This window comes from Tuber melanosporum, assembly GCF_000151645.1.
Source record: "Tuber melanosporum whole genome shotgun sequence assembly, scaffold_16, strain Mel28".
NCBI lineage: Eukaryota > Fungi > Ascomycota > Pezizomycetes > Pezizales > Tuberaceae > Tuber > Tuber melanosporum.
Window position 1 is genome coordinate 42,418 of NW_003298819.1, and position 22,847 is coordinate 65,264.

The 22,847-nt window shown below is 47.7% G+C and overlaps 5 protein-coding genes; 3 read left to right on the forward strand and 2 right to left on the reverse strand.

The window, feature by feature from the left end:
* GSTUM_00004822001 (uncharacterized protein) overlaps nucleotides 1–3,051 on the forward strand; it is a 3,414-nt gene extending 363 nt beyond the window's left edge. The window contains exons 1-4 of the mRNA XM_002836685.2: nucleotides 1–1,664; nucleotides 1,765–1,772; nucleotides 1,844–1,908; nucleotides 1,953–3,051. The exon at nucleotides 1–1,664 is cut by the window's left edge and continues 363 nt beyond it. Of these exons, the coding sequence (XP_002836731.1) occupies nucleotides 399–1,664; nucleotides 1,765–1,772; nucleotides 1,844–1,908; nucleotides 1,953–2,425 (1,812 nt within the window). The 5' untranslated portion in view covers nucleotides 1–398 and the 3' untranslated portion in view covers nucleotides 2,426–3,051.
* Nucleotides 3,052–11,697: 8,646 nt separating this feature from the next.
* On the reverse strand, nucleotides 11,698–14,687 carry GSTUM_00004824001 (uncharacterized protein; the record flags this gene model as incomplete). XM_002836686.2 has 4 exons in its annotated part: nucleotides 13,469–14,687; nucleotides 13,086–13,398; nucleotides 12,773–12,913; nucleotides 11,698–11,961 (listed from the first exon to the last, which is right to left on the reverse strand). The coding sequence occupies exons 1-4, from the start codon at nucleotides 14,458–14,460 to the stop codon at nucleotides 11,698–11,700; spliced, it is 1,710 nt and encodes a 569-aa protein (XP_002836732.1). The 5' UTR covers nucleotides 14,461–14,687.
* Nucleotides 14,688–14,778: 91 nt separating this feature from the next.
* On the forward strand, nucleotides 14,779–16,081 carry GSTUM_00004825001 (uncharacterized protein). XM_002836687.2 has 3 exons: nucleotides 14,779–15,069; nucleotides 15,131–15,168; nucleotides 15,253–16,081. The coding sequence occupies exons 1-3, from the start codon at nucleotides 14,982–14,984 to the stop codon at nucleotides 15,823–15,825; spliced, it is 699 nt and encodes a 232-aa protein (XP_002836733.1). The 5' UTR covers nucleotides 14,779–14,981; the 3' UTR covers nucleotides 15,826–16,081.
* Nucleotides 16,082–18,027: 1,946 nt separating this feature from the next.
* GSTUM_00004826001 (uncharacterized protein) lies at nucleotides 18,028–19,323 on the reverse strand (the record flags this gene model as incomplete). The annotated part of the gene is made up of 4 exons (XM_002836688.1): nucleotides 18,028–18,528; nucleotides 18,582–19,036; nucleotides 19,113–19,151; nucleotides 19,215–19,323. The coding sequence occupies 4 exons, from the start codon at nucleotides 19,321–19,323 to the stop codon at nucleotides 18,028–18,030; spliced, it is 1,104 nt and encodes a 367-aa protein (XP_002836734.1).
* Nucleotides 19,324–19,974: 651 nt separating this feature from the next.
* On the forward strand, nucleotides 19,975–22,508 carry GSTUM_00004827001 (uncharacterized protein). XM_002836689.2 has 7 exons: nucleotides 19,975–20,448; nucleotides 20,534–20,695; nucleotides 20,752–21,107; nucleotides 21,177–21,270; nucleotides 21,326–21,417; nucleotides 21,467–21,949; nucleotides 22,048–22,508. The coding sequence occupies exons 1-7, from the start codon at nucleotides 20,298–20,300 to the stop codon at nucleotides 22,198–22,200; spliced, it is 1,491 nt and encodes a 496-aa protein (XP_002836735.1). The 5' UTR covers nucleotides 19,975–20,297; the 3' UTR covers nucleotides 22,201–22,508.
* Nucleotides 22,509–22,847: the final 339 nt, after the last annotated feature.

Here is a 22,847-nt window from a genome sequence, read left to right on the forward strand (position 1 = left end):
CCTCCTCCGCATCCCAGAGTACATATTCTGCATGCTCCTCCCCATCCTCGCCGCCTTTGGTCATCAAGTCTCTGCGTACTATTTGGGCGGTCTCCTCCGTGTGTCTATTGGCAAGTCTATATTCCTCTGCATCCCTTCCTGTGCCCCTTGATTTGCTGCATGGAACATCGACTTCCGCCGGATTACGGACCACCTATAATACTACCTCTTCATCTGCCCTTAAACACATCTTCCGCCCTCCCCCCGAGAGTTTCAACTTGACCAACCTACCATTCAGAACCCAACCTTTATAGATAATTCGTTTGGCTTCCAGCAATACCTCTCGACCCGCTCTATATAGGTCTATCATCCATACCTCCTGCACACTTCGACCTTATCTCTCCCAAGTCACTCCTCACATGGCATTTATGAATACCTCACATTCGGATTCTTGTCCCTCTACCTGCTCAAGCTCTATAGCTTCCCTTTCCTCATTACCAATGACGCCAGAAACCTATCCAGAGCCCAATGTTGGGGTTGTGCCTCCTCTTGATCCGGAACTTTCACCTCCTCTCTTTGGTCTCGGGCATGCAGACCTCGACTCGAAGCCGAGGTTCATCATTGGACCTGGAGAGTTTGAAGAGCACCATCATGGATGCCACACCGTGCCTGAAGAAGGGGAAGATGATGAGACCGCCAGCGAGATGCACGAGCCACTTACTCCTACAAGTGATAGTCATTCTGGTGTTTTCATTAGTTCAAGCACTGAAGGATTTCATGCCGTCTCTAATCCCCCAGCAATCGTGAATACACCAGCTACAACACCAGTAGTGGCAAAGCCAGCACCATCCGTGGAGCCTAGCACTACTACGCCTAGAGGGAAACTTATCCGGCACGCCTCTGGTAAGCTTCATGGATTAATACGCAGGGTACACTCCTCGTCTGGCAATGGAATACCGTTGGATCAATCCATGGGACCATACACACCCCAGCCAACCAAGTCGAAGGGTTTCTTCTCAACCCGCGACACGCCAGAACAGTTTCAAGTCGGCACACCCGTCGTTTCTGGATCATCAACATCGACATGTGAGACTCCAATACCCCGGCCCGCGAGCACCTTTGATGAGAAGGCAGCGGGCACAACAAGGCGGCCCAGCCTCTTCCCAAGGCGTTCACGCTCAAACAGTGTGAATGGAATCAAGAATATTACAGGGAACGCAATCACACATCCAGCAACCTCAGGGGCTGGGTCAAAGTCTCGTAAAATGAGTAATGCGGTACCAGTGATGGATGTTCCAGTCATCTCACTATCATCAAAATACGCCAATCACAGCCACGTGCCAGGAAAGAGCAAGATTTGTGGTGAGGGAGTGTCTGCTATTGTCAAGGTGATGCATAAAATATCGGGACCGAACACTCAATTGTATGCTGTTAAGGAGTTCAGAAAGAGAGGAAGGGACGAATCTAAAGAGGAATACATCGAAAAGGTCAACTCGGAATATTGCATCTCGAAGAGCTTGAATCACCCAAATATTGTTTTGACAGCCGACCTCTGCATCAGTAGCAGCGATCGCTGGTGTCATGTTATGGAGTACTGCACTGGTGGTGACCTTTTCACTTTGATTTCAAAATCCTTCATGAAAGAGGCCGAGAAATTGTGCTGCTTCAAGCAGTTGCTTAGGGGTGTTGCCTATTTGCACGATCACGGGATCGCTCATCGGGATATCAAGCCCGAGAATCTCTTGATAACCAGTGATGGTCACCTTAAGATAACCGATTTCGGAGTTTCGGAAGTTTTCTCCGGCAAGCATCCCGGCTCAGCGGGTATCAAGTGTGGAGCCGATATGGCTGGTGTAAGGCTGAGCAAACCGGGTATTGTTGGCAGCGCTCCATACATCTCACCAGAGGTTCAGAACAAGGATGGCAAGTGTACATTAATCTCTCGGATTGGTTTATTTTTAACAGTTCCGCAGGTCCTTACGATGCCCGGAAGCTGGATGTTTGGTCTTGCGCGATGGTCTATTTTGTTCTCTCGTTTGGGGGCCCCTTGTGGGCCAAAGCCAGCACTACCGATAGTCCTCACTACGTTAAATACCTCGAGTGTTTCAACAAGTGGTTGGCGAGGAATCCTGGTGGTGAAATGACAAAGGATGGAGACTATCCGAAATTCTTCCCCACCGGCCAGTTCAAACCTGCGACCAAGCGATTGCTCTATCGAATGATGCACTTGGATCCCTCAAAACGAATTACCTCCCAGGAGGCCCTTGCTGATCGGTGGGTACAAAGCATCGAATGTTGCAACGTGGACGACCACACCGACCCGAATGTCAAGCAAGTCGATGCTGGCTCCAAATCTGCTTGCAAGCAGGCCGGAAAAGTTGGTGTTCATCGCCTACATGCTCATCTACCAATCCAGACTGGGACAACATTCGGCCGAGAGTATTAAACACAAAGGTGCGGATCGAAAACAGCAGGCAGATTGGTTGTCCAAACAAGGCAATCGGTGTCTGTGATTGTATTTCTTGAGTCTTTCTTTTCTTGTGCCTTGCTTTTTTTCTCTTTAGGGTTTGTTTCATTAGAGTTCGGGGTGGGTTTGTCTTTTGCCTCTTGTGTTCCTCTCTGTGATTGCTACACGCTGTCACTTTCTGTGTTCAAAAACGTATGGGATTGGGCGAGCAGAAGCTATCGTTTAGGCGGCTTGATTTGACTTGTTAACTCTCTTACCCTATTATTCCGAAGTTTTACTTTTATTATCTCTTATGGCGCTTATCATTTGGTCTGTTTCATACTGTCGATTGCTTCATCAATTTCCTTAGGTGTTGAATACTTTTTTACCAGTCTTCAAAGTCGGGCGTGGCTACTTCCATACTTCCTTATATCACCACCGTCCTTTCCCTTTTTGCCCAACTCTTTAAGGGGAGGTCCTTTTTTCCATTTTTTTTTCTTTCACTTCTACGATCGTGCATACAGTATCTCCTGCGCAGCAGTGATTTTCTAAAATTGTTCGCTGTCTATATTTCTTGATTGCATGTATAGATCATTGTTACCATTCAATCCTAATAATTTCTGCAATGAACGTTACTCCACTGTCATCGGGATCTGAATCCCGCATAACATGAGTGACCTCGTCCGACCAACCGCAATTGCCTTTCAAGTCTAGCTGCTTCGGACCTTTGGAAAGCACCTTCTTTCTCCTTTCTCTTTTTTCTCTCTCACTTCTCCCATTTGCGGTAAGCGGGCAGGCAGACAGGCGAGCAAGTGCCCTTGTAATATCGTTTGTACTCGTGCAGTACAGGACTGTAGGGAGCCCATTGCACCACTGCACTAGTACAGTACACTGCACCCGTACAAATGACCCGCCGACCGACCCATCGACCCATCGACCCATCCGTCCGCTCATCACGGTACAAGCACCAGTACATACCTGAAGTACCTCCAAAGGCTCCCTTCCCTCCTCAACCCGACCCGAACCGTCCATCCACCAATCCATCTGCGCGAGGTACGCGAAAACACAAATGATACCAATTCGCCCAACCTAACCTGACCCCCCGGCACTTCTACAAAACAGCCCGACGTTATCCCTCGGAGAGGGAGTCTGAAACTGTAAATTCTGCGACCAATCATGCGAAGCACAGGTCAGTCCGCAGATAGCTATTTCAGGTTATGAATTTGGTTGGTTGGACTCCTCAAGGTTCATTCAGGTGACTCAGCATCATAGCAACCATTAATTATTGTCAACGAATTATAATGACTGGAATGCTCCGATCAAAACAACAGGATCAACGTCGCCCTGTCGCAGAATTCTACAAGTTTCAGACAGCCCGAGGAGATATCGTGGAAACCTTTTTTTTTTTTTTTTTTTTTTATAAATCTCAATGATGCCTTGGAAAAAAGAAAAAGGGCTTTTAGAGGGGGGGGTGGGGAGAAAAAATAAAATGGTGGTGGTGATTGGAGACGAGAGAATACAAGCATTTCTCGAACAAAAAAAGAGTGCTTCTACGGTGTGTCGGCGTCATGTCGTGCCCACCCACCGGTCGTCTAACTACCCACTCCCAAACACCACATATTCATGCTCGTTATTTAGAATGCATATGGGATATATTAAAGATCTACGAGTACGAATCGAATTTCTCTGGCTGGCCGGCTAGGTCAAGTCAGTCCGGTTCTCGATTTTGAACTTTTTGTGCATCCTAACGTGATGATGCATGTTGTGTTCTGGGAAATTTGTGCTGCCTCGCTTGTCTCTCTTTGCTCTTGCTTCTCGTTCGGCGTCATAGAGATGTTGTGCGAAAGAGGGGGGAGAGGAAGGTGTGGAAAAGGCGGGGCTTTTCTTAAAAAAAAAAAAAAATCCCCCCCCTCTTGCACTTTTACCGGACCGGATTTTCGGGATCCGCTGGGGAGTAATCTTGGTAGTTTGGTTCCGTGGGTTGGATTTGTGGTATTGGTAAGGGAGAGGAATTGGGAATGAAAATGTGGAGAATGGTTGATGATGCAATCATTCTCCTGGGTCGGTAAATGCTCGTACAGGCAGAGAGAGAGAGAGGGAGAGAGAGGGTGGTACTTGTGCTCGTACTGCGTTGGATTAACTATCGTGGCTTCTCTGCCGTGGGACTTCACATGCTCAACGAACTCATGATGATTATGATAATGTGTTGGCGGTGATAGTCTGGTTGCTTTGCTATCTATCCGTAGGCGCGCCCCCCCAGGCACGCAGCAAGTAAGGTTGGCGAGAATTACGGGTAAGGTAAGGCATCATAACTATTTTCGGTGATCACGTTCAGGTGATGGGGAGAAAAGATTGGGTACCATGGTTGAGAGGAAGGGGAGATACCGTATAGTACATGACTTATGGCCCGTTGTTTTACTGTCGCCTTGAGTTTTATTATTATTATTATTATTATTATTATTATTATCATCTAGACTATATATCTTGCTTTTCACTTTTTTCATGCCGGTCGGCATGCACCCACCCGGCCGAGCTGAAGCCGGACGTACCAGTACTGTACACCTATGGTAATTATCCCCAGACAAAGTGTCCGGTCTCAACTCGGCCATGCGAGAAGGGTATGTATCCGTCTTGTTGTGTCTTCGATACTTGTATCGCAGTCTACAGCAAATGCACAACACTCACTACGATACACCCACTCGTGCAACGATACTCTCTAGTCTGCGGAATACGGCGCAATGTTGTCCGTGGACAATTGCCTATATAAGCGTTATACAAAGTTCTTCGAGTGACTTATCGGCCAGATCAATCGTGCAATCATAGAATCATAGATCTCAGGAGCGGACTCAATACTAGCCGTGAGAAATTGTGCCCGCCGTGAATGAGTAAAGTGAATTATTATAATACTGATGAGTGGTTTTTATCGTAGGTATGATAATGATACTGTATACCTCTGGGGAGGTTTAATTTCTTCTTCTATCATACAAAGAATTGTTATATATATATATATTGTACGTACAGTGCATATCACATATCGGTATCGTGCCGAGCGCCTGTGGAGTTGGTTGTTCTGGAGGTTGGGGGAAATGAGTTGACAAAGAAAGGGGAAAGAAAAAAAAAATTATTTTAAATTCTCGCCTTCCAGAGTGGCGAAACAAGAGAACAACACCTGCTTCCTTCCTTATTCCTTATTCCTTCCTTTGTAGTAAAATTGGATTGGATGCGCCAATGGATAGGCTGGCTGGTGGGAGAGAAAGATAACCCACCGGTATGCGGTGGCAATCATTCAGTCTTGAAACGCAAGATAGCATATGTACGGAATTCTCGTAGAACGGGAACAAGACCTTTTTTTCTTTTTCTCTCTCCCTCTCTTCCAACCTTTCGAATCTTTTCAACTCAAGTGTAAAAAATCTCCCACCTTTTTCTTCCCTTCACTTCCCAACTCATACACACCTTTCAAGTTTTTCTTCCCCGTGCAAAAGTCAAGTTCTCCGAGGTGTTTTTTTTATTTACTATTGGACGTTTCCATAATGCGGGGTGTGGTGCACGTTAGGCTCACTTGCCAGGGGGGCACGAATGAACAAATCGATTGAATGGTGGGGTGAATGGAAGGTGGTGGGGGGAGGGAGGGAAGGATAAACTTGCAGCGGAAAGGTCAAGCACGCAACAACGAAAAATGTTTCACCAACGAATACTCTACGAGGGTGGTCTCGCTCCAATCCCATCCTCACATGCCTTGGAATAAAATACCCCACCAGAGAGGTATGCTCTCATTTTTCTTTTCTTTTTCCTTACCCTTCTTCCTTCCTTGTTCATTACCGGTAGCAGAAGAGGAGAAAAGGAATTGATCCAAGAACCTAATTCGCCATCGTATGCAAATTACGCCTTCCCAACTCATCACCTAAATTATCTCTCCCTGCTCCACACCTTTTTCTTTACCGGGGGAGGGAAGGAAGTAAATGCAGCAGAAAGAAGGAATGAAAAGAAAGAAGAAGGAAAATCGCGGCTCGAAGGCGAGGAATGCCCACCTGAAACGAAACGGGTAGTCGAATGAACGAGGCATTTACCCACCTTGCCCGCCTACCAACCCACCAACATCACATCACTACGAGTACTCGAGTACAGTACAACCGCCATGATACATCCACTCCTCCTCCTCCTCCTCCTCCTCCTCCTCCTCCTCCTCCTCCACTTCTCCCGATTCCTAATGGTTGCAGTCTTCCATGGGAGCACGATGAAAACTGGGCGGTGACGAGGGGTATTTGGCAGCGATACAATTGAGAAAATTGAATTCGTGAAAGCAGGGTAACAAGAATACATGCTACTGATCCCTGTTCGTCACCCACCGGCGCTCTCCTCGTGCCCCCCCATTGAAGACTGCAAGTTATCCCCAATCTCTGCACGGGTACATATTATATGGAATAACAATCGTAGGGAGGGCGGCGGTATGTACTCGAGTACGGTGCTCCGGTAAGTTAGATCTCACACTACGGGCCTTTTTTGATAGATATCGTAGATAAAGTGCGTTGTAACGTGTAGGCGTGGGGGAGGAGGCCAAGATTCATTCGCCCAAACTTAATACCAGTTACAGGTTTCACCTCGCTATAACGAACGCCAAGAGTTCCGGTCTTCCTTCTCGATAGCGAGGTTCCAATACCGATGTGATGGGTTGCGAACGAGCATCAAAACATCGTGGAACGTATCTTATTAAGGTGCTCTTCGAGTACTTGATCATGACTACCACCTAAGTGGCTACTTTGTTCATGTGCAAAAAGAATTAGAGGGGAGGGCTGCTTCCTAAAAGTGTCCCTGAACTCTTGGATTTAGTATTCCGGGGACACCTGACACTGTCACTGGCATATTATCGTCAAATTTGGGAGGAAAGGGTCCAACAAGTGGATACGCATTTTGCTCAGGGGCAGTATCATGGATCGTGATGGAGTCTCAAGACACAATCTATTCAACGTTCAACTTCATATATCATGTTACGCTAGGTCTCCCCTAAAAGGTAGAGAGTGCTTTTCATCATAACAGTTTAATTCTTACTACAGGTAGGGTTTGTGCGGGGGACAGGGAATTACAACTGAAGATTCACCTCAAATTCCGCTGCAGTGTTCCCCAGTATATATTTCCTTGTACCACAACGGGGAAATCTGTACGGGGCACTCAATCTAATCTCTCTCTCCCGAGCAATTTGTTCGTGATAACTGCTCCTGCATCGCAAGGAGCTCTGCCACGGCAAGGCAACTGTGATGTTTTCTTGCGGGCGAACGAATGAGTGAAGGGGAGGGGATGTTGACCTTTTGATCGTAGATTCTGGGAGCGATCACAGGCCCGGTCCACTCGTGTCCGGTAGAATAGGCACAACACCAGCTGGTGACGCTGATGCTGGTGCTAGTGCGATATTCGTTTAGGCCCTTTGATGCTATTTTTTGTTCGTCCACGAGCGATTGCACCTGCTAATGGCTGGATCGATGGCTGCTGGCACGGGGAGAAAGCGGAGGAGGAGAGAGGGAGGGCAAACGCCCTAGCCAGATTAAACATCCCATGAACCGAATTCCTGACTGAGAGACAGAAGGAAAAAGCCACTCCACCCTTCTGTGTCTATCTGAAGGTGTTACGGAAAGGTACGGTGGGTAAAGCAATGGTATGATCGAAGGTTTGCATTACGGATATGGTTGGATTTACTCACTTCATCTACAGATAGCCCTGCTGTCCAGTTCCGTTCACATGAGTTGGGATTTGAAAACCAGCTGACCAAGTTGGCAGAACTTGGTATTGGTCAGCTCTCTCGTCCCTCCCCCTCTTCCCTCTCACTCGCTCACTCGCCCGCTCGTTCACAACCCCCCATCATTTTACCCTTCCCCTCTCATTCCCCCACCATCAACTCCTCCTGCCGGCCGAAGCTAGGAGCGGGGGGGGAAGAGCAACGGTAATGCCACTCCGTGTGTATCATCTTGGTACGTATGTAAGCTAAGCAAAAATATCCGGTCCAACCCCCCCCCCAAGCTCATTAACCATCCAGTCCTATTCGCTATCTTTTATAACATTGTACAAACTCCTCTTACCTTCCCTCCTAACCAACCCTGGCATTAAGGCAAACACACCTCACTTCATTCCACTTCACCGCACTGCGGATAACCTATGAGCACAGCATGGTATATACATGGGGTATATCCATGGCTGCAGAGAGCGGTTCCGGCATTTTTGCTTTCTTTTTTTCTTCTTTCTTTTTCTTTTCCCCCCTTGTTTGGAGCTGCGGTGGGTTCCGAGTGAGGGGGTGATTAGTGCTTGCAAAAGAACTATTATATAGTGCTGCGCACTACATACGATATATGAGATATATAATATGATACCCTGGATCAGAAGCTTTTTAATTAAATTTACCAACTCCAGCGTACCGTACGTAGTTTGTCTGGAGCTTAGCATAGTAGGGTCGGTAGAGTAAAAAAGCTAAGTTGTGGCCACCGCAGGAGCAGTGGGTGACTGAATGAGCGGGTGTACCGGTATCATGGCTCTCCCGGCCGGCCGGCTGGCTAGCTTACTTGCAGGCCATACACGTACTATACCACCAATCACGATCCTCAGCTAGACTTATTCAGGGATTCGTCCACTCACTTACTCGCTCGTTACAGCACAGCACCCCCCAAATATCTCCACCCTCCTCCTCCTCCACCACCACCACCTCCTCCTCCATTACCGGTATGCTAACACCTCCTCTATCAAGCGAAACTCACACTGTGGTCCTAGCCTAATCCACAAGAACACTCACCTCTCCCCAAACCCGCAAGCAATAACACTAATCATGCAAGTAGGGGGAAACGTACAGTACAATATTGTACCCGTACCCCCGAGCGCCCGAACGCCGCATAATAACAAACAAGTACCGTAGCATGCCGTATGCAACGGATCTCCCCGGACCAAAAACCCCACCACAACCGCGGAGATATCTATCTGATGGCGATCTTCCATGTTCACCTCCTCTCCCACTTCCATTGCCCTTGTGCTGCTTGCTTGCTCGCTTGTCGAGTTCCTCGCTGGGAAAAGGAAGAGCATGTTGTGCGAAGTGGGATTAGAAAGGGGGGGGGAGGGGTTAAACCCCACCACCCCCTATTGTGATTTTGGTTTATTACCAAAAGGCATTGTGGTTTCCTCACTTTCTTCTTATATGGGAGGTCGAGCTTGTACCTTCCATATATAGTACCGGAGGGGGGGGGGGACGCGGGGGTCAACTTACAATAACTGGCGAGTTACCGGTACGGCAGGTAGGTAGGTATACATGGCGGCGGTAAGCTGGAGTTTCTATAACAGTATAATACGTACAGTGAGATATACACATGGTATGATAGAACGAGTGGTGGTCAATGGCGTGGCACGGTGGTCTACCGTACTTGTACGCCGCACATTCATTCATTCATTCGATCAATTCGATCGGACAACGGGAACGTGCAATTGCGGGAAGCTCGGGAACCCGGGAAGGAGAGTTAGGCTATGGTAAGCCAAGAGACATAGTGCCGCAGACCTTAGCCGTGGTGGTCACATACTTGTGGTCTACAAGTTCCAGGACGATACTCGATCAACTGATATTGCGGGGATGGGGAGAAAGGGAGGGAGGGAGGGAGGGAGGAGCAAAGGCAGCGAGCGAGTATGAATGATGACGTCCTTGCCCTTTCCTTTCCCCACTGCTATATCATACCATCACATCGAGCAAGGAAACATCAACTCCACGTCCATCGTATCCTATGTATTGTAACCTTACATTGCGCCGGAATATCACCACCTCATACATGATTCACGTTGCGGGACAAGAGGAGGACCACGATACTCCCCCGCCACCTGCAGCCCAGCCGGCCCCGGACCAGGGCTAACTAACTCTAGGGAGCGAAGAAAAAGCTTGTCTATGATATCTACGGGTGTTCGAGGGGTGCATGCGGTGGTGCTCCGCAGAGCTCATTGGAAGGGGGTGGGGGGGGGTCCAGGCACGCGATATCATCATGGCAGATGTACTCGTACTGTACAGTACGGAGCGAGATCAAGTGCAAGCAAGATGATGTCCGGGAAAATTCGTCGCCCCCTCCCCCCCCCATTTCTTCAATTTAATTTTTTTTTTAATTTCTGGGGCGAGAGGAATAAAAGAGAAAGCTGGCTTGTCAGATCGACGACCTTTCCTTTGGTGGATTTGTTTATTTGGGATAGTACCGGCACTGCGCTCGTACAACATGTATTATGTAGTATGTATGGCACTGTAAAATAGATACTCGTATAGTACTGTGCAACCGGGGGTGTGGGTGGATGGACGGTCTAGTGTGAGTGTGGGGGCTTTTCCTGTACTCGAGTAGTTTTTCTGGTGGCCAATCATGTACCCCTTACTAGCAGCACGAGTACGGTATCCGGTATGAAGTGCCAGAACATTTGAGTCCGAATTTGATATGGGCAGTCAGGTGCGCACAAGTGATTTGCCATACAATCTTTGATCCTTGTGTGGGGGGGTAATTCATACCTACTATCGTATGGTGCTACCTGTATACCATTCCATTCGCAGTGCTCGAGTATAAGGAAAGTCAAACACTTCAAGGAACCCCGATTGAAGATAGTGCGTCTTGATGTTCTAGGATCCATTCATTTGCAGCCGCACCATACGGTCCCACAGTACCATACAAAAGTCCAAGACAAGAAGGACCGATACTTGGGATAGAGAGTCCGCAAGTTGGTTCTTTGGTTCTTGTACTCCATTACCGGTAGATTGTTCTGGGGGAAATAAAGAAAACATGTTGGGCAACATATGCTTGATATCCCTGTCCTTGGGTTCCCGAAATGACCCAGTTGCGCCGAGGGAGGTACTTTTATAAGTGTCTTGTGCTCGAGTACTGGCTAGGGTATGCAGTGCATCGTGTCGGTTACTGGGTCTCATGTATTCACCCAATAGACATCGATAAACATCAAATGAACTCTTCTGGGCGGCGGTGTCTCTCACACCGAACCCGTCGCCCCCAAACGGCCTGGTAGACTCTTTTTCCTGAACACAACATCTTTCCCACCTAAACCGACTAATTGTATAGTACGCCCCACCACCCCCTGCGGGATAATAAGCTTTTCCTCCAAGCTTGCCAAGATGATCCCGGTCCCGGAGAAACAGATGGTATCATACCGGTACCGGTATCAGGATGAGTAAAAATAAAAAATGATACAAAAAAAAAAAATGAAGATGCAAAAAAATAATGACGACAGCAAGGCTTTGGGGTGAAGCAAGCAAAGCACGTGGTCGCATCTTCCTAATAGTTCTCCCAAACCACTGGAGGCAGGACCGTCCTAATGACCCTCCAGTGTCCGAGAGCGCTCGTTTCCTGCCAGCCAATAAGCGCATCGATGTTGGACTCGCCAAGAAGGGTAAATTCACCCGACACCCCAAAATATTGATCGAGATCTATTTCGAATTTGGGGAAGAGGAAGTGCCTCCTCGTAATCGACCCCAAAATATCGGCATCAGCCGGTGCACGGAACGTGTAGGGGTCCGGAGAGCGGGTGCAAAAGATAACCTAAAATCCCAAATGATTGGTGACAGTTAGCAGAGCCAGGAATGGAGTAACCAAGCTTTTCCAGTGGAAAAAGGAGGGTGTAGAGAAAGGGCAAAAAAATAAAAAACGGAGATAGGGTCAGACATGCTCAGCTCTCCGGAAGGAACGGCATAGAGAAAAGTGGAGAAGAAAAAAAGAAAAAAAGCTGCACCCTTTGGTCGGATTCGTTACTCGTACTGTAAAAGTGTCCAGGGTTTGAAAGAGTCAGGGCCCCAACTGTCTGCCTATCAGGGCTCGCCCCTCCTCCTTCAGCGGGGTCCACCTTGGGCCAAATAACCGAGAAGCAGGGTCCAGCCTGACCCGGCCCGGGTAACAAGAAATGTGTCCTGAAGTCGTAGGAGACGAGGAGATAAACAGAACTGAGAAACCAGAGGGGACCCAAGAAAAAGGAGAACAAAATGCCCAGAACAGGGTTCAAAGATCCCGTAGCACAACCCAGATAAAGATCCGAAAATCTTGTTGAGAAATAGAAAAAGAAACGCGCTTGGGATATGAAATACCTGCGGAGATATAACGCCTAAGTTTTGTATGTTACACTAGCTGTGGGTATTGTGTGAGTCTCGAGTGTAACTTACAAAACTTAGGCGCTGTACCTCCGTAATGTGGCATAGGCATATGTGATGTTACCTCGACCTGAGGAACCCGAGAAAATAAACAAAACAGGAAGAAAACAGATCAATGTTTAGCGCAAGCGCATATTATAAGCCGCTTAAAGAGACGGGGTGTAGAGCATCGAGGCACAGGAGTTGCCAGGGTTGTAAATAAAACTCACCATGTTAGTATAGTCAACGGTGGCTTTGTCAATGTCCTCTCCAGGCATATCCTCCCTGAAAACCCTGCAGCCATCAAATACCGTTCGCACAGTTTCAATGATCGATTTTGCTGCCTTCAACTTCAAATCACCAGCCCAATTCTAAAAATCACGTGGTTAATAACTCCGATAGTACCAACACAGTTACTCCGAACCCTGGTCCCAACAGGAAATTATTGGCACGTGTAATATTCAAGGGCCCAAGACGTCACAACTCTTCCAGTTGCCGTTCGAAGTAACCAAGAGCATTAGGAGTTCAAGGGGCAAAGCTTACAATCGCAATAACGCCGTCCTCGGAGAGAAGGTCCCTTAGTCCAACAAAGAATTCCAGGGTGAACAGGCTCGCCGGGACAGCTCCTCCAGTAAAAACGTCATGAAGGATATATTCATACTTCTTCCTGTCCTTGCCTCTGTTGCTGTTTTCCCTCTTAACAAAGGTGATAGCATCTTCAATGTATGCTGTGTGATTCTCTTTGAGTTGGAAGAACTCAGTCGCATATTGATGAACAACGGGGTCTAGCTCAACAACATCCGTCTCCACCCCATGAGTGATCAACCCGTTCACAGCAGTGCCAATACCTAAACCACTATAAGCAAACAACGGCGGTCAGTCCCACCTCATAAATCTAGAGTAACCTCAGGATTATGAGGATATACATAGCTAGAGCCTTTGGGTTGAGGTTCTTGGGAGGTGGGTCAATAAGCCGGACAGCCTCCAACATGACAAATATAGCATAAATTGGCTCCTTAATGCCTTGATCCATATACTCGAACCCTGGAGGAGGTACCTCCCATACTCCACCCAATAAGGAATGATCGCAGCGCAATACTCGGAAATTTTGATGATTATGTTGAAGCACAGAAATATAACCCGTATTCGATTCCTGACGAGCTAGAAGGGTATAGTTTGAGGCTGTCAATATTTCATTGAGGCCAATAGTAGAGGTGCACATGCTATTGTACATGTTTGTATGCAACATTGCAGGAATAGCTGTGAGAAGCAAGAGGGAAGGAGACACCAATGCATAAATCCCACCAGCCAGGTTAGGGAGTCCGCAGCGGGTGAGAATCCATGACGATCCGATGCGGTTCATAAGGTGTTTCGGAACTGATGACTGCATGTTCCAGAAGTATCCAGCAAATACGCTTGCCACGACTCCATCTGTGGCAAAGTTTCCAAAATGAGCCAAATGAGCTATAGAGTAAACTGACAGGAAGAGCAGAGGGTAAAACGTTACGCCCTCGGTGATTATCGGACCGCAGAAAGGACCCCAGCCATCAGAGTATCTTGCAAGGGCCCGTTGAATCGCAGGTACATAAAGGGACAGAACAGGCAACAAATTCCTTGCTTTGAATGGAAGCTTAAATGGAAGGTACTTCGCAATCCACGCTGCCGCAAACACAAAAGCCGATATCTTTGAGTGGTAAAGTGATGTCGGGATTCCACCATAAACAGGTGCCAACGCCATTTGAGATGCACAAGACATGATTGAGGCAGTTGATAGAAGAACAACAGCCTTAAACACGGCAAGCAGTTTCGAAAAACCCAAAGTGTTGGGGATAGTAGGTGAATTTCGTGAGATTTTCGCCCGCCTTGCCATCGCTCGCATACCTTTTGCGGACGGTTTGGAAGGTGTAGTTGTTGCCATTGAGAATTCGCTCGACGGCTAATAGAAGGTGAAGGGCTGGTGAGGTTCAAAATGCCTCTTTAGTTCCCGAGCTCCGAGGTCCGATGATGTTGGAAGCTGTATCTTTCAAAGGGTCCCCTAGAAATAAGTATCACAAGGCCAGTGGGTCGATGGGTAAAATAACCACTATCGTATAAAGACTAAAAAACAGCGCGCGACGAAAAGAACCCGAAGCAATCGTGTTGCCGTGAGAATGTTGAAGATGGCCGTACACCAAAGGGGGGGGTAGGACCAATTTCAACACAATGGAATTCTGAAGCACCTACGAATAGAGCTCCCCCTAAAACAAGGGTACACTCGTACTGTAAGGGCGCCAGTTGGCGTCTTGGCTCAAAGCACGGGGAAAGCGGTTGCCAGCCTAGATCAGGGACCTCAAACGTCATTCATCAACGTTATCTACTCTCCTTCTCTTTTCTTACTTGTGCAACTCTTCTAGACGCTATTCGGTCTCACAACCTTCTCCCCCCTTTTCCCCCTAATTCATGCCTGGAAGAATTGTCGATGAAATGGAAGTCGACTCTCCCGCCTTGGCAAGCGGACCAGAGCTCGTCGACCAAACAATCAACCAAGGTCAACCCTCGACCACTTACCAACTACGCTCGAGACCATACTAACCACTTCCCCGAAGAAGCCGCCCGAGAGGAAGACCCTCATTCTAATCTAGATCGAGTGCGGCGAATTACAATCAGAAATCGACGGTAAACAAAGCCATCCACCCACCTACCTTGCCCCTTTCAGCCCTAAACAGGGGAGCTCCTTGAAACATTCCTCTCATTCCTCCTCCGTGCATGCCTATCACGATCCAAAGGAGGAGAAAACGAAGCTTACCTCCGACCGTGCCCAAGCCAAAGCCTAAACTACATCTCTAAGAATTCATCAACATACTTTTCATCCCCGGATCTAGAGCTCGCCGACCCGCTGCTGTACGATAGGTTAATCCGCCACTACCAAACGCCATCTGAGCGGGAGGCAGAAGGCCGGAGTAAGGGCTGGTCCGGTATACTCGAAGCCGACATAACCCGCTCAGAGGCCAAAGTTGAAGCACTCCGCGAAAATCCCCAGGAAACGCTAGAGTCGCGGGCAGAGACGAACCAGGGGCAGACGGTATCGTCGAAGGAGGAAGCCGAGCAGGTGTGGCGGGAGACCATGATACTACGGTTTCTGGAAGGGAGAGATGAAGAGGCGGATTATGCGACTATCGACGGGAACGAGGAGTACGACGATTACAGGCAGATAGAGAGGGATGCTCAGGATGTCTACTTTGACGCCGAGAGTCCGTCGGTGGAGGGGTCCACGATTGGTGATACCGGTATTCAAGATTTTTGAATAGTGTTGGGCAATTACGATATCAAGTGCAAAGAGTCATTCGGATTGGATTATAATTGAAAGAGGTGCCTTTTTCTAGGCTATTTCATCACTTCTGAGATTCCACAATATTTCATCTCAACTTATGGCACACCTAGTTGCTACCCAAAACGTTTATTTTGACCCCAATTGTAGAGGTCTCCGGGAAAACCCTGTTTTTCTTCAGAGCGGCATGTCTAGTTGGCACCAAAATTAAATAATCAAGTTGTAATAACAAGGTCAAAATGGAGGTTTCCCAAATATTCACTCCCAAACAGTGTGAGAGATTACAGAAACACCAGTGCCATCACTAATAATGGGAATAAAAATAAAAAATGAATGGGAATAGACGCCCAAACACCGATGCCAATGCCTTCATCAAAGTATTTGTTCTGTTTTTTTTTGAATTCTCTTCCCAATGGCCAAACACACTTCTTGCAGCTTGGGTATTGGAAATACAGGGCTACAAAGCCTGAGGTCATCCCAGTCGTCCGTCACCAGCAAGCCACGCTTTGCGACTCTCCATGTTCGAAAAACCCAAGACCGCCAAACACCCCCTTGATATTTTAAAGTCATAACTAATCACTCGATACCAAATTTATAGTTCATAAATGACAAAGCTTACCACCTGAAAGTTGCTGGGGCCCTACGGCTCGAGACAGACTACTGCATGGTACCTGGAAGAGCTTTTATCAGGAGGTGTGTGCTGTGCAGACAGCTGGACCCTGTAATCCCATCCGTGTCGGAACGAAGTTCTACGGATGGGGGAGGCCAGGTGCGTAACTTAGTGACGAAGTATTGTTTCCATTGGAATTATTGTGCGCTGTTACAAAAAAAACGTGATAGAGTAACGAAAACTCGCATGTCACTGCGCATGAAAATCCTACAGATACAGGGGCTGTAGGCCAGGCTAGGCTTCACACACGATTTATAGGCCACCCGAGCCAGAATCCACAAAGCCCAAGCCAATCCAGCCCATGGCAGGCGCTGCCAGCAGCGATGCCCTCACATCGGAAATGCAAGGGGAAGCTCTTGATTGTGGGTCTCAGCGCCCTATCGTTGCTGCTCGAGAACTCTCCACAGTATCGTCTCCGGATTCAAAAAACACACAAAGCCCGAATAGAACTACCTCGCCGACTCCAACAACCTCTTATGTTACACTCAATTATCAGTAAATTCCAGGCCAATCCTAGCTGCTTCCCACCCCCGTATCAATACGGGAAATTGGAATTTGCGCTTCATAACTCCATAAACCATAGCAAACAATATTATAGTACAATACCGTGGTATCTTCCGGTACTCCAGTCCTTACAATATGGTACAAATCCAAGTAGACCTCACACCGCATCCTTATGGGAACGATTGAAACCCCTCCAATTCCAAAACCCATGATATGATACGAGAAACTTTGAGAAAGAAACTTCAAAAACCATGAACCGGTAGATCCTCGAAACGTTCTGTTTTTGTGCGCGGTGTAGCGGGGGAAAAATAGGTTCCAAACCTGAACTGGTGATAGGAAAGACAGAGCAGGAGGAAGGAGAGGGACACCCATGAGCAGTTAATGATGAGTTATTCCGTTTACACTGCACGAGGCGAAGGTGAAAAGTGGGAAGAGAAAGTGAAGAGAAAGTGAAGATAAAAAAAAGAACACTCTTGGTCTAAAAAGTATATGAACAGGCAGCGGATAGGCAAAAAAAAAAGAGCCAAAAGACCTGTAATAAAAGACCTAATGAGCAAATAATAATGCCACGTGAAATTGGAGGTAGTAGCTAAGAGTGGATTAGGACTCAGGGTTCAAGAAGAATGAGAAGGCTTCACACTATGATACTTGTAACAGCGATCCAGGAAGCCAAAAACTAAAAAAATGGGAAATTTAGTCGGGAAAATTACCCCCCCCAAAAAAACAAACGCCCCACATATAGGGTCCAATACAAGCGCCATGCATAGCGAGGATGTTCCCGAGGGTTTCGGAGAAAAGGTCCAGTACAATATAAATATAAAAACAAATAGAACTGGGGCAACGAGAAAGCAGGCTGAAGCGACGGCGAGCAAATAAGGTTGTCCCGGACGAAGGAGAAACATCCAACCTTCGTGCCTGGTGTTACCTTTCATCATTCCATCCATTCAGAGCAAACCCTAACCCTAACCAGGGTATTTAGGCTCCCCGAAAATCACAATGCCCTTTCAGTCGTTGTCTAAATATCTCCTCCAACCTTCCCGGATGCACTCGATACCCCCACCATTCTCGGCCTCCACAATCACGAACTTTTCCCACCTTGCCTCTCCAGTCTTTCCGCCAATCCCAACCGCAACCACAGAGTCCTCTCCGATCCATCCCAATGCACCCCGCCCACCACCTTCAAAGGGTGCATGTGCAGCACTCCACTCACTGGAAAAATACTTTGGGAGGAGAGGGAGTTTGCTCAGCATTGAATATCGCCGATTATCGCCGGACGGGGCATTCGAGGCTGTGCTATGCGAAGATGATGGACGAGCAGGTGTCTGAGAAACAGAAGATAAGGAAGGTAGTTCGAACACATGGAGTGTGTTCTTGTCACTAGTCACAGCTAGCCGTGATGAGGAGGGGGATATTGCGAGTGAAAATATTGCAGCCTTATCGATCCCTCTGCGTAGTTCTCTGATCATCCGAGACGTAGCTGTTGAGTAAACATGAATCAACGTACCCTTGTTGTTATTAGTAAAGTTGGCTTCATATTAGGAAGAGTACTAAGAAATACCGTCTCTGATGCGGTGGCTAAAAGATCATCCTGTGGCGAAATTGTGATTGCCGATAACGGGGTTGAATGTGCAGGTATGATACTAACGATCCCAGTTGCCAAATCAAAGATATTTACATGACCTGGTGTTCTACCAGGAAACGCCAGGAACTTTGATGAAAGTGCGACCAGCCCTAGTGGGTTGTCATGTGTTTCGAAGACATGCTCTCGAGCAGGGGGTGACGAGAAGGCATAGATATGAACCGTGCCAATTAAGACAACTATTATCCGCTGTCGTGACAGACGCACAGCATGAACTTCGGAGCGGAACTCAAGAGTTATCACGGCCTTTTGCTTGATATCATCCCATATTATGACTTTGTTTGGCGGGAATTTCGGAGAGCGACCCCCACCAACAAGAGCAAGGTAGTTAGCTCTGCCCAACATAGACGCTACCCCAATACCAGCACCGAGACCTGTGACAAGTAGGATACGTCAGTCTTGAGTAAAATTATATATTTGGCACTGGAGAGGAGAGCTGGGGGAACATACTTCGAGATATCTGAAGCTCGCATGGATCTGTATTGTAGACTAAATATTACGGCATGCAATAAGTGTCATGACCAGGCATGGGGGCTGGCAGGAAGAGTATACCGCAAAACCCGCTATCAAGACCAATAGAGAAGCAAGAGTTATCCTGATTGAAAGTAGCAGAGAGCGCTTGTGGTCGGCCGGTAGTCGCTATTTGTGGTCGGGTATTCATTGCGAAATAGGGAGCGAGTGTAAAGATAGAGGGCAGGGAATGGGGGGAGGGTAGCGTGGTAGAATAGCAGGGAACGAGCTTCAAACTATGAGTAATAACGGTAGTGTCGCGGAATATGAACAGTATAGCAAAGTGAGGGAAGAGATGGAGGAGATGGAGGAGAGAGGTGGAGGCGAATGAGCAGTGGGTGGGAGAAGTCTAATACCGTAAATTCTACGGGAACTGCCGTATGAGTGCCTCTGTATAACGAGGGACGACTGACGATAAAGTCACTATCGCGCCCAGATATAAGCTCAAGGCCCGGGAATAACAGTAGTGGTTGGGGTACGGGTGGGCTGTGCGGAAAACACTGTGGAGCCGAACAAGCTCTGAAGGAAAGAAGCGGCACCAGTCGACACCAGCACTTGGTGATAAGGCTACTTGCTGGCTCTTGCGGGTGTGTCCAAGGTCCGTCACGCGTCGGAGTTGTGAGGAACAAATCGGGACCGAGTGGCTTTGCTGCCTATTTCCCTGCGTACGATAGCGCACGCATCTGCGTTCTATCTATCCCCGTACCACCAGCGCCCAGATTTCAGGGACCTTCGCTTGGGGGCGGCGACGCGGGAAGGAGGATCGACAAAAATCTGCTGCATGCTACTTGCTTCTGCTTCTAATTTACCGCTGCTGCTGCTCTGCTCCGGCTTTTCCCCATCGCCTCCTGACCACGATTCGATTCGAATCCTGCAACTGCGTCTATCCGTCTTCATACCCTAACTACACCCCTCGAATTGAATCCATCCCATCTCTTCCTTCATCCATCAGTGCACCCACCTACCTCCTCCGAAGTACATCTGCCCGAACAATACCTGCTACAACAGTTTCGTATCATTTCAGCAATCCCAACCGCCTCACAGTTCCGGACCCGATTGAGCCACAAAATAATACAAGCAGGCTATTAGTCCCTAATAGCTTTCTAGGAAATTTTCGACGGCAAAATGGACCGCACCGGCGGCTTCTACAAGAGGCCTGGCTCGGCCATGTCCAATACATCATCAACCAAATCTGAGAAGGAAGACATGTGGTCGTCAATGTTGTCTTCTGTTGCTTCTTCTAAGAGACTGCCACATAAGTCCATCCTAGTCTTAGGTACATATCATCTTTGTTCTCAACAATTCAGTGGATTGCAGCTCTGGAGCTGTAGGAGGCTAATGCATTGTTGGAAATTTCTCAGGTGGATCGGCGGAGGGCCAAAAGGAGTTTGTGGAGTCTTTGGGGGGAGGAGCAGGCAGCAGCACTCGTGGGGGGAACCGCAAAGGGGAGAAGAGGCCGCCGATAGCTAATGAGTTTGCCTTGGGCTATGCCTACCTTGACGTTTTGGATGCCGACCACGAAGGTTGCTCTTTTTTACCAAATCATTCCCTATATTCTCTAATCGTCCCATCTGTGTAGATGTTCTTGCTCGCCTAGGGGTGTATCTAATTTCCGAACCTACCCCGTCTTTCATACCGCTTCTCCAGCCTCTTTTTACCCCCACAACGCTCCCCGAGACGTTAGTTGTCATACTCCTCGATTGGTCAAAACCCTGGGACTGGATGAGATCTATTAAGACATGGGTTCGGTTGCTCCGGGGGATATTCACCAGCCTGGATGACGATTGCCGGAGAACGTTGGATGAGGTTACACATGCATGGGAAACTCGACGCAGTACATATACAGACGCTGGGGGTGGAGAAGTAACCATTCCACTAGGCCCGGGGGAATTCGATGAACCCCTTGGATTGCCTCTTTGTGTTGTCTGTTATAACGTATGACCTACTCCCATTCTTGCTCCTATATATAGCTCTTTGATTCTTATTTCTGGACATGATATAAAGGCGGACAAGATTGAAACGTTAGAGAGGGAGCGAGGTTGGAAGGAGGAGGCGTTTGATTTCGTTCTCCAATTTCTAAGGACGGTATTGCTGAAACGTAAGTGTCGCACATCTTGTTCTCATGAAAAGGAAACGAGGCTAACATTTCAAAGACGGAGCTTCGTTAATTTACACGACCCCCTCTGCGCCATCTCCAATAAGACAGTTAATATTATCCCTACTATCAATACAATCATCCTCACGGGTACGCGACCACACCTCTAGCGAAGAACATCACTAACACCGGAACGCAGCAGCAATCCCTAAAACACAATGTGATTGATCGCGATAAGGTCCTTGTGCCCCCTCATTGGGATTCCTGGGGGAAAATCCGCGTCTTACGTGAAGGCTTCGACGTTGAAGGGATAGGTTCCGGTTGGAGCATTGATATTTCTCCGGGTTCAACCGATCAGTCTGGTGTGGAGGATGGAGCTGTGGAGATTTATGAGGAAGTCATCAAGGACCCTAAACGTGGTGATCCCGAGGGACTCGATTTACTCAACAAAAGTGGAGGCAGTGGTGGGATTGAAGTGCCCGCTGTCGACACCCAGGTATTCCTTGCTGGCCAACTGGAATTACTAGAAGCCAGAGCTGCAGAAGAGATGGCTACAAGAGGTGGGAGAGAAGATAAGTATAATACAGCGAGTGGAGAAGAGGTTATGGAACATGTGGGGCCGGTGCAGTTTAACGTTGGTGGAATTCAAGTCGATGCCGAGAATATGCTTGAAAGGCTAAAAGTAAGCACTTCAATCCGACGCCTTTTCATTCCCCGACGTCTATAAGAGGTTTCAGCTCGAGTCCAGGACTGTTCCGTAGCTAATTCCTCTCAATAAAGGAACGAGAGCAAACCAGGGCTTCCGAACGGGAACCAATGCCACCGAATCCGACAGGTAGCGAAGGGAAGAGCCAAAATGAGGTATTATCTGCATTCTTCTCCTCATTGATGAAGAAGAAGGGGACAACAAAGGGAACTTCGCCTGGATCCTAGTTGGACGATTGTAGGCAAGCCATAATATATCATCGGTTGCATCATTCTGTTTTTAACATCCCAATGTACCATTTTGGGTTCTTACTGTCCCGGTATTCCCTCAGGCTTCTACATAATATACTACCCAAGTACTTATTGGTTTCCCATTTGCCTTTTTCACATTTTTATCCATTTTTTACTGTTTTTCTTCTGTTTTTTCATCACCCTTGATCGGAGGAATCTCATCAAAATCCGGCTGGGGTTTAGGGAAAGGGTTATTTCAACTGATTAAATAGAGCGGAGCAGCAGAGGCATATTTGTGCCACCGAGCAAAAGTTCAACGTGAAGAAAGGAGAATGGGGAATATGGGGAGTGCATCACCCAGTGTCCCAAGGCAGCGTCAATTAGCAAACATTCGCTATTATACTAGTATACAATTAGTCAATCCGGGGATGGTGTAGCAGAGGGACATAACACCAGTAGTAAACAAAGAACTGTGTCTAGCAGATATCCTTAAAGCACTCGCGCATGTGAAGCCACCACCAATGTTGTGGTTTAATAATGGCGTAGTATACCGGTATTATAAGTAGCGAGAGCTGTAACCTCCATTGGTAAAAAGGTCAAGAAAAAAGGAAACATTTAAGGCACATAATAGCTAGCGACGGATT